Source organism: Penaeus chinensis, chromosome 23 (assembly GCF_019202785.1).
Source record: "Penaeus chinensis breed Huanghai No. 1 chromosome 23, ASM1920278v2, whole genome shotgun sequence".
Classification (NCBI taxonomy): Eukaryota; Metazoa; Arthropoda; class Malacostraca; order Decapoda; family Penaeidae; genus Penaeus; species Penaeus chinensis.
Window position 1 is genome coordinate 21768117 of NC_061841.1, and position 10000 is coordinate 21778116.

Here is a 10000-nt window from a genome sequence, read left to right on the forward strand (position 1 = left end):
TCAATGTGTATCATTATTATCATTATATTGTTATCCATTTTGTGACCTTTCTCACGCAATTATTATCATTTCACGATATTCTTCATAAAACCACAAGTGTAACCTATTCATAGCTAACAAGAGAAAACAAGTATTATGAATAAAACCACAATATCATTTCATATTACCCTATTTTCATACTGTTATTAATATTATATGATAGGGAACTCGTCTTATTAATTTTTAAAAGCTGTTTTCCCATCAGTTCTTCTAAAGATTTTAAGAAAATGTACACCCTATCTCGGCTACTGCGATAGGCCGTTGCCATGGAAACGGAAAAACAACACCGCTCCCTCTCTTTCACAAAAATGTGATGATTTTCGCTCAGTCGTGGGTCTTTCACAATCACTTTCGGTTTGGAACTTAGAGGGAATTGTTGAGTTTTTATGGTGATTTGTGATGGTGATGATAGTGATGATGGTGGGTTATGGCGAATGAATCCTCTGAGTGAAAATGATGATGGTGACGGGGATGGTGATGGTGGTGATGGTGGTGATGGTGGTGGTTGTGGTGGTGTTGTTGGTGTTGGTGGTGGTGTTGGTGGTGGTGTTGGTGTTGGTGTTGGTGTTGGTGTTGCTGGTAATGGTAATGGTGATGGTGATGGTGATGGTGATGGTGATGGTGATGGTAATTGTGGGGATGGTGGTGGTGGGGATGGTGATGGTGATGGTGGTGATGGTGGTGGTGGTGGTGGTGGTGGTGGTGGTGGTGGTGGTGGTGGTGGTGGTGGTGGTGGTGGTGGTGGTGGTGGTGGTGGTGTCCGTTGGATCTGTTGAATTTACATCTTCTCAGTTGCAAAAACTAAAAATAAAATAAAGTTCCCCCCTTGCATCCTACTTTTACGAGCTTGCAACATCATCACTTCCGTATAAGAATGCCATGAAAATGCAAATGGTTATCATGCGCTTGATATGGACAACATTGCAACATTGCAAAGGAAAGATGAACACGTAGAAACAAAGATCTCCCTTTTTAGTGCAACGCGACTGAGGTGGGCGGCCAGCGATCTTGCAACAATCCCTTATATAGCGGCTCCAACACCAACGCCCATTGCAACGTTGATCTTGCAACACAAGAGCCCTCTATGGACCTAAATTGATAAGGACGTGGTCTGAAAAAAAGGTTCGAGAGGAAGACACCGAGAGCATTAATGGAAGTAGAAGAAAAAGATGAAAAGATGAAGAAAAAGAGAAAGAAGAAGATATTCCAGACGCGAAGAAGTAAAAGAAGAAAAAATAGAAAAGGAAAAGGAAAAAACAAAAAAGGAAAAGAAAAAGAAAACGGAGAAAAAATAAAAAAGAAAAAGGGGAAAAAAAAAAAAAGAAAAAGGAAAATAAAAAAAGAAAAGGAAAAAAAGAAAAAAAAAAAGAAGAAAAAAGAAAAAAGAAAAAAAGGAAAAGGGGGAAAATAAAAAGGAAAAAAAAAAAAAGGAGTAAAAAGGAGGGAAAAAAAAAGAAAAAAAAGGAAAAAATGAAAAAAGATAAAGGAGAAAAAAAAAAAAAAAGGAAAAGGGGGGGGGGGGGAAAAAGAAAAAAAAGATTTTTTCAGTGACGGGAAAAAAAAGAAAGATTCACAAGCAAAAAAAAAAAAAAAAAAAAGGAATTAAAAACCCCAAAGGGGTCGCCCTCGGTTTGGTCCCTTCGAATTGCCCCCCCTTTTTCAAAATTTTCCGGGCCTTGGGAGGGTTTGGTTTTTGGGGGGCGTGGGGGGGGGGGGGGACTGGGGGGTTTAAGGTACGAAAAAAAAGAGGGCGAGGGAAGGGAGGAGAGGGGAAAGAGGAACAAGGAGGAGAGGAGCGGGAGAACGCGAGGGAGGGGAGAGAAGGAGGAGGAAAAGGGCGGACTCGAAGGGAAGGAGGAGGAGAAAAAAGGGCGAGCACCCGGGGACAAGGGAGGGCGGAAAGAGAGGGAGGAAAAGAAACCAGAAGAGGGAGAGACCCCCCGAAAAGGGAAACCCCGGGAAAAAAAGGGGGGAGAAAAGAGAAAACGGTTTTAAACCGGAAGAGACGAGGGAAAGAACCCATCAGACAGGGTCCGTTTAAGGGAACCCGACCCCCCAAGGAGAATAAGCGAAGAACAAGGGCCCCGGATCGGCATTGGCCCCCTGAAACGAAAAAGCGGAAAGCGGGCCCGCGGCTTGCCGCCGGGGCGGCCCTTCCTTCCGCCCCTCCCCACCTCCTTCCTCCCTCTCTCTCTCCTCTCCTCTCCCTCTCCTTTCCTTCCCTTCCCTTCCCTCTTTCCTTCCTCTCCCTTTCCCCCAATTTCCCTCCCTCCCTTCCCTTCCCTTCAACCTCCCCCCCCTTTCCTTTCTCCCTTCTCCTTCCTCTCCTCTCTCCCTTCCTTTCCCCCCCCTTCCCCTCCCTCTCCCTTCCTTCTCTCCTCTCCTTCCCCTCCCCTCCCTCCCTCTCCCTCCTCCCTCCCTCTCCCCCTCCCTCTTCCTCTCCCCTCCTTTCCCCTCCCCCTCTCTCTCCCCCTCGCTCTCCCTCTCCCCCTCCCTCTCCTCTCCCCCTCCCCCTTTCCCCTCCCCCTTTTCTCTCCGGCGAAAGCAATCGATATATCAGCTGTCGCGGGAGGAGCGCACTAATCCCAAGGAACACTTAGTATTTAAAAATCTAATTACAGAAGATCATGCCGCTGAATCTCCTGGCCGTCTCAAAGGGAGGGAGGGAGGGAGGGAGGGAGGGAGGGACGGGGGATGAAGAGAAAGAGAGAAAGGGAGAAAGGGAGAAAGAGGGAAAGAGAGAAAGAGAGAGAAAGAGAGAGAAAGAGAGAGAAGAGAGAGAGAGAGAGAGAGAGAGAGAGAGAGAGAGAGAGAGAGAGAGAGAGAGAGAGAGAGAGAGAGAGAGAGAGAGAGAGAGGGGGGGGGGGGGAGGGAGAGAGGGAAGATGGGAAGGAGGGAGCTAAGGAGGAAGGAAGGGAGGGAGGGAGGTAGGGAGGGAGGGAGGGAAGGAAGCTATAACTACCACTCCATGCAATTTAAAAGAAGAAATATAGTAAAATATAAAAAGAACAGAAGAGAGAAAAAATCTCTTCCTCTTTAATTATAGCAATAACAATCACTCTACGAAAAAATGCCTATAAGAAAAAAAGAAAAAAAACGGAAACAGAGGGGGGAAAAAAATCCTTTAAGAGAAAAAAAGAAAAGAAAAAGAAAACGGAAGAGGAAACAAAAATATATAAGAAAAAACGAAAGAAAACGGAAGAGGAAAAAAAATCCTTAGAAAAAAAAAACGGAAGAGGAAAAAAATAATTTAAGAGAAAAAAAAGAAAGAAAACGGAAAAGCAAAAAAAAGTCCTTGAAGAAGAAAAAAGAAAACGGAAGAGGAAAAAAAATCTTTAAGAGAAGAAAAAAAAGGAAGAGGAACCAATCCTTAAAAAAAAAAAAAAAAAAAAAAAAAAAAAAAAAAAAAAACGAAAGTGCAAAAAAATATCCTTCAAGGAAAAAAAAAAAAAAAAACAGAAGAAAAAAGTCAGAGCTAATGAAATCGTCGAACGCGCACGGAAAGACTCGGGTCATGAGTTCCTTGATTCTCAGCTTTAGGAAACTCAGGCCCTGGCCCTTCACGACTAACGAATTGGAGAGCTTGATCGGGAGACGGAGAGGCAAAGAGAGGGAGGGAGGGAGGAAGGGAGGGAGGGAGGGGAGGAGGAAGGAGAGAGGAGAGGGAGGGAGGAGAGGAGGGGAGAGGAGGGAGGGAGGAGAGGAGGGGAGAGGAGGGGAGAGGAGGGAGAGGGGAGAGGAGAGGCGAGGAGGGAGGGAGGGAGGGAGGGAGGGAGGGAGGGAGGGAGGGAGGGAGGGAGGGAGGAAGGGAGGGAGGAGAGGGGAGGAGAGGGGAGGAGGGAGGGAGGGAAGGAGGGAGGAGGGAGGAGAGAGGAGAGAGGAGAGAGGAGAGAGGAGGAAGGAGGGAGGAGGGAGGAGGGAGGAGGGAGGAGGAAGGAGGGAGGAGGGAGGAGGAAGGAGGAGGAGGAAGGAGGGAGGAGGGAAGAGAGAGGAGAGAAGAGAGAGGAGGGAGGAGGGAGGAGGGAGGAGAGAGGAGAGAGGAGAGAGGAGAGAAGAGAGAGGAGAGAGGAGAGAGGAGAAAGGAGAGGGGAGTGAACAGAAATGACCAGCTTTTTCCCCGTGAACACCGGACCCTGCCTCGCTCAGAAGGGGTTAGTGTTCACAAGACGCAGGAATTTGCAGACCAAGTCAAATATTATTCTAAATTCCGTTTTCATATAGTACTTTTTCTATAAATCATAGTAAGACCAAGTTTGCTTATACGCAAAAAAATATGATTTTTATTTCTTTTTTCTTTCTTTCGTTCTTTCGTTCTTTCTTTCTTTCCTTCTTTCGTTCTTTCTTTCTTCGATTCATTCATTCGTTATTTCTTTCTCTCTTTTATTAACGAACTGCATATTACACGAGGATGTACATTCCATTTCTCGTATGAACCTCTATGATATTCAGTTCAATCCGTCATTTGCTCTTATTGCACCAACGATGTAGAGGAAATTGCAACACGGTGATATGTGCGTGGCATATGCCTTCACTTTGCACAGATCATGATTCTGACAACATTTACTATTTTGTGCAAAAACCTTGCAATAAGTTCCACCTGCAGCGCGTCAGTCGGTTCTGCTGTGCGCTATCTGAACGCGTGTGCTTCCTTTTCTGTTTAAAAATCCTTATCATTAAACTTATTTGAATGTGTGTGTGCTAAATCAATGTTATCTAAACCTTCTGGATGTGCATATAACCTAGTAAAAATCCTATGACTATATAAGTAATATAAATGCCTTGAGAAATATTCACAATGTTTTACTTTCTTCCAATGTCGTCTGGTATACAAACACGTCCCTTATCATCTTGTTTATTGCAATATTGCACAGAATGTTGCAGCCAAGCAGTCTCTCCTCTTCGCTTTGCTGCAGTGTGATACGCACAACATTTGTAGAACTCTATAATACCGAAAAATAAAACGTAAATTCAAAATATAATTCACATATACACCAACTTGGTCACGAAACTATGTTGCAAAGTGTTTTGAACACACCCCAAAGTCATTAGCGTTACATGGCCTTGCAATACTAACTAAGGTCGTTGCAAGCCGAAGCGCGACCTTTAAGCGGATTGATCATCTTGCCAATGCACACAAATCGAAGCAACATCTGCAGTGTTTCCAGCTCGCGAGAATAATAAAGCAACACTCGCAACAAAAGGATCTTATCAGCTTATGGTCAGGTACAGACCTTTGTGAACGTTGCAACAATAGGGAAAGTGCAAGCGTGAGTGAGGGAGAGGCAGAGAGAGAGAGAGAGAGAGAGAGAGAGAGAGAGAGAGAGAGAGAGAGAGAGAGAGAGAGAGAGAGAGAGAGAGAGAGAGGGTGGGGGGGGGGAGGGAGAGAGGGAGGGAGGGAGAGAGAGGGGGGGGAGGGGGGAGAGAGGGAGAGAGAGAGGGGGGGAGGGGGAGAGAGGGAGGGAGAGAGAGAGAGAGAGAGAGAGAGAGAGAGAGAGAGAGAGAGAGAGAGAGAGAGAGAGAGAGAGGGAGGGAGAGAGAGAGAGAGAGAGAGAGAGAGAGAGAGAGAGAGAGAGAGAGAGAGAGAGAGAGAGGGAGAAAGGGAGAGAGGGAGGGAGAGAGAGAGGGAGGGAGATGGAGAGAGGGAGAGGGAGAGGGAGAGGGAGATGGAGAGGGAGAGGGGGAGAGAGAAGAGAGATAAGAGAGGAGAGGGAGAGATAATATATATATATACATATATATACATATATATATAAATATATATATATATAAATACATATATGTATATATATGTATTTATGTATAGAGAGAGAGAGAGAGAGAGAAGAGAGAGAGAGAGAGAGAGAGAGAGAGAGAGAGAGGGAGGGAGGGAGGGAGGGAGGGAGGGAGGGAGGGAGGGAGAGAGAGAGAGAGAGAGAGAGAGAGGGAGAGAGGGAGAGAGGGAGAGAGGGAGAGAGGGAGAGAGGAAGAGAGGAAGAGAAGAAGAGAGGAAGAAAGGGAGAGAGGGGGAGAGAGAGAGAGAGAGAGAGAGAGAGAGAGAGAGAGAGAGAGAGAGAGAGGGAGAGAGGGAGAGAGGGAGGGAGGGAGGGAGGGAGGGAGGGAGGGAGGGAGGGAGGGAGGGAGGGAGGGAGGGAGGGAGGGAGGGAGGAGGGAGGAAGGAGGAAGGAGGAGAGGGAGAAGGGGAGAGAGAAGAGAGGAGTGAGAGATAGAGATAGAGATAGATATAGAGATAGATAGATAGAGACAGAGGGAGGGAGAGAGAGAGAGAGAGAGAGAGAGAGAGAGAGAGAGAGAGAGAGAGAGAGAGAGAGAGAGAGAGAGAGAGAGGGGGGGGGGAGGGATAGGGAGGGGGAGGGGGAGGGAGGGAGAGAGAGAAAGGGAGGGAAAGAGAGAAAGGGAGGGAGGGAGAGAGAGATAGGAAGGGAGGAAGGGAGGAAGGCAGGAAGGGAGGGAGGGAGGGAGGGAGGGAGGGAGGGAGGGAGGGAGGGAGGGAGGGAGGAAGGAAGGAAGGAAGGAAGGAAGGAAGGGAGTGAGGGAGGGAGGGAGAGAGGGAATGAGAAAGAGAAAGAGAGAGAAAGAGAAAGAGAAAGACAAGGAGAAGGAAAGAAGGAAAGGAGAAGGAGACGGAGAAAGAGAAGAAGGAAAGGCGAAAGAGAAATAGAAAGAGAAAGAAAGACAGGCCGAGAGACAGACAGACAGACACAGACAGACGGACGGACAGACAGACAAACAGAAACTACCACGGATTTATAAAATCTTAGATCGCCTCTCTACAATCCGTCCATCCGTTACGAATTCAGTGTATTTATCGCTCTTTGTAAATCGCAAATCAAGCCACAGTCTAACGCGGCACAACTGGTCTCACTGGGAAGTCTTTGATTAATATTTTGTTTGATCCAGATCGATCCTGGTCTCCTAACATGGCCGTTTTCTTAGTGCTGGAATTCTTCTCTCCCCTTTCTGTGTGTTATTTTATTCATTAGTAGAGTCGTGTGTATCTTTCTGTCTCTATCTTTATCTTTATCTTATCTTTATCTTTATCTCCATCTCTAGAGAGAGAGAGATGGTGAGTGAGTGACTGAGTGGGCGGGTGAGTGAGTGAGTGAGTGAGTGAGTGAGTGAGTGAGTGAGTGAGTGAGTGAGTGAGTGAGTGAGTGAGTGAGTGAGTGAGTGAGTGAGTGAGTGAGTGAGTGAGTGACTGAGCGAGCTGAGTGTGAGAGTAAATGAACGAACGATATTCTATCCTTACCCACAAAAACGGTTGCTAACTGCTATATTTCACACAACTACAGGCCTAGAAAGTGAAATAAAAATTACTAAACGAATAAAAAAGAGTTATAAATAAATCTCAAAAAAACGTCAGACTACACAGCAGTCACAGAGATCAAGGTTAGCTGTCTCATTATCACAAGAGACGTAATTATGTTGTAAAGTGATTAACATCCTTCCAGCAACTATTATTTCTGGAACAATAGAGAAGTGGAAGGGAGAGAGAGCGAGACGGAAATAAAGAGGGAGTAAGTGGAAGAGAACAAAGGGGGAGTCAAAATAAAGGTGTTTGTGAAAGATGGAATAACAAGGGAGATGTTAATAATCACGATGAGACTCGTGATAATAATGGTAATAAGAATGATAATAATGGTAATGCTAATAATAATGGTAATAATAATAAAATTAATAATGATATGATAACGAGATGATGATGAAGAATGATGAAGAATGATCAAGAATGATGATAATGATGATAACGATGACGAAGATGTTAAGACTATCTGCATTAAAGCTCCCCCCCACCCATCACCCCCCCCCCCCAACCCTGAGCCCTCACCCCGCCCTTAGTTCGCCCGTGATCTAGTGATGACCACGAGGTCGAAGAATCAATACATTTTCGGTTCATTTCCCGACAGTGCTTATCGTAATGAGATTAGTCATTAGTCACGATCGTTATAAATCGTCCTTTCCTTGTTCCCCAACTCCACTGAGGGGTTGGCGGTGGTGATGGTGGTGATGACAATGGCGCTGATGATGGCTGTAATGGTGATGACCTACACACACACACACACACACACACACACACACACACACACACACACACACACACACACACACACACACACACACACACACACATACACACACAAACACACACATATATATATATATATATATATATATATATATATATACATAAACAGAGAAAGAGAGAGAGAGAGAGAGAGAGAGAGAGAGAGAGAGAGAGAGAGAGATAGCAAGAGAGACGGACAAACGGACGAACAGACATACAGACAGACAGACACACACACACACACACACACACACACACACACACACACACACACACACACACACACACACACACACACACACACACACACACACACACACACACACACACACACACACACACACACACACACACAATGTATTAGATATGATATAACTACACACACGCATAAGTAAAAATTTGTCCAAACAAAGTACAAACAAACCAATGCACACGTCCACAGTCATAAATATTCAGTACAGAAACGCAAAGTATTCCAGCAGGGGTCGTGAGGACTACCTACCACCTACCATTACTACAAGGGCTTCACTACAAACAATCCGTTGCTATCCAGTGTGGTCGTGGGTCGTTTTTATTGCATTCTTGGGGCATTTTCCGACTGGTTGTCACATATCACGCCATACACATCACTCCCTGGTCAAGGAATTACTGTGGTTAGCGTGATAAATTGCTGTTTCCTTGTTATTTCTGCCTTGCCGTGTGCCGTCATGAAAACCACTGTCTACCATACCAAAAGTCTGTACAAAGTTTATGTTCACTATTTTCTTTCCTTGTGGTGCTGTACAGTTTCATACACCATCTCCGAACCTCCACTTGTAATATAAAAACCTAAGGCGCATTTGATATACACAAAATCACGAGAAAAAGATCACGTGAAAAATCGACTCGCCTCCGTCACATTTTTCCACGAAGGGCGACCCGTCGGCGAACACAACACGCAAACGACGAACTGCGGCGAAGGGCTTGAAATATCCCCCAAGGAACCTGCTAATGCGTCTCCACGATCGACTGCAGGCGAGGAACCCGAGGAGGGAATGGGGGGGAGGGGAGGGAGAGAAAAGGGGGGGTCCTCAATGAAACAGAAAACAACTGAGCTCACTTCCTATTCCCCCAGGGACCTGCATTTCCCCAGCAGCAACAACCAGAGAACGAACAGTGTACTCACCACATGGTATTGACTGAGCACTAATATAGGTCGTGTAGCCTGTGTTGGCTCCTCTCAGGAATTGATTGTCGTCTCTTAGCAGGCCAAAAGTGGTGTTGACTAGTGTGAATTCTTGACTTGTTTCGCTTATTTCACTGTGGCGAGGAGAGTTGGGCGTTCCTCCCCGTAAGTAACACTAGGCAAGATGAGGATTGCGTAGACGACTTCATTGTGCGAGTCGCGTTTTGCCATGTAGGACCAACTGTAGGTTTGCTTCGTGTTTTACCGAGGACAACATTGATTTTATCGATTGAGAGGAACATGCCAGTGCGTAGGGTGTCTGACAAGAGGTTCACTCGCTTATAAATCCGATATGAGGTAACCTGAGCAGAAACTACATGAGTTCTATCGCTTCTTTCCACTGGAATTTGAAACCCTTGTATTTGCAGCTACTTCCAGACCTCCTTGGCTTGAGCGCATTAGTGTGCTCATGCGCCGAACGCGGCTTCGCAACACTGAATTTCCTTCTCAAAATATTTCTCAGTGCGCTCTCTCATTCTCGCAGGGGTTTTATCTGTGTGACTTTATTATTCCCACGCGTTGTGTGAATGCACTAGCAAATAGAATTTATTCGTTTTGATACAGGATAGAAATGAGTGATGACGTTTAGTTTACATCTGGCAACGCATCTGAATCTACTCAGCTCACGAGGGAAAGTTGCCACTGCGTCGTTTAATTATTCGTTTTTAGACATT

The 10000-nt window shown here is 45.6% G+C and overlaps 1 protein-coding gene across 6 annotated transcripts in view; it reads right to left on the bottom strand.

Moving 5' to 3' along the window:
• Positions 1 to 9839, bottom strand: part of LOC125037713 (protein prune homolog 2-like) — a 75918-nt gene extending 66079 nt beyond the window's left edge. For 3 of the 6 annotated variants that reach the window (XM_047630912.1, XM_047630911.1, XM_047630914.1), the window contains exon 1: positions 9267 to 9839. In XM_047630912.1, coding sequence (XP_047486868.1) covers positions 9267 to 9271 — 5 coding nt within the window. In that variant the 5' untranslated portion in view covers positions 9272 to 9839. Of the gene's footprint in view, positions 1 to 8610; positions 9083 to 9266 lie in introns of those variants that run through there. The other 3 variants (XM_047630910.1, XM_047630909.1, XM_047630913.1) reach the window with 1 other exon arrangement.
• Between the last annotated feature and the right edge of the window lie 161 nt (positions 9840 to 10000).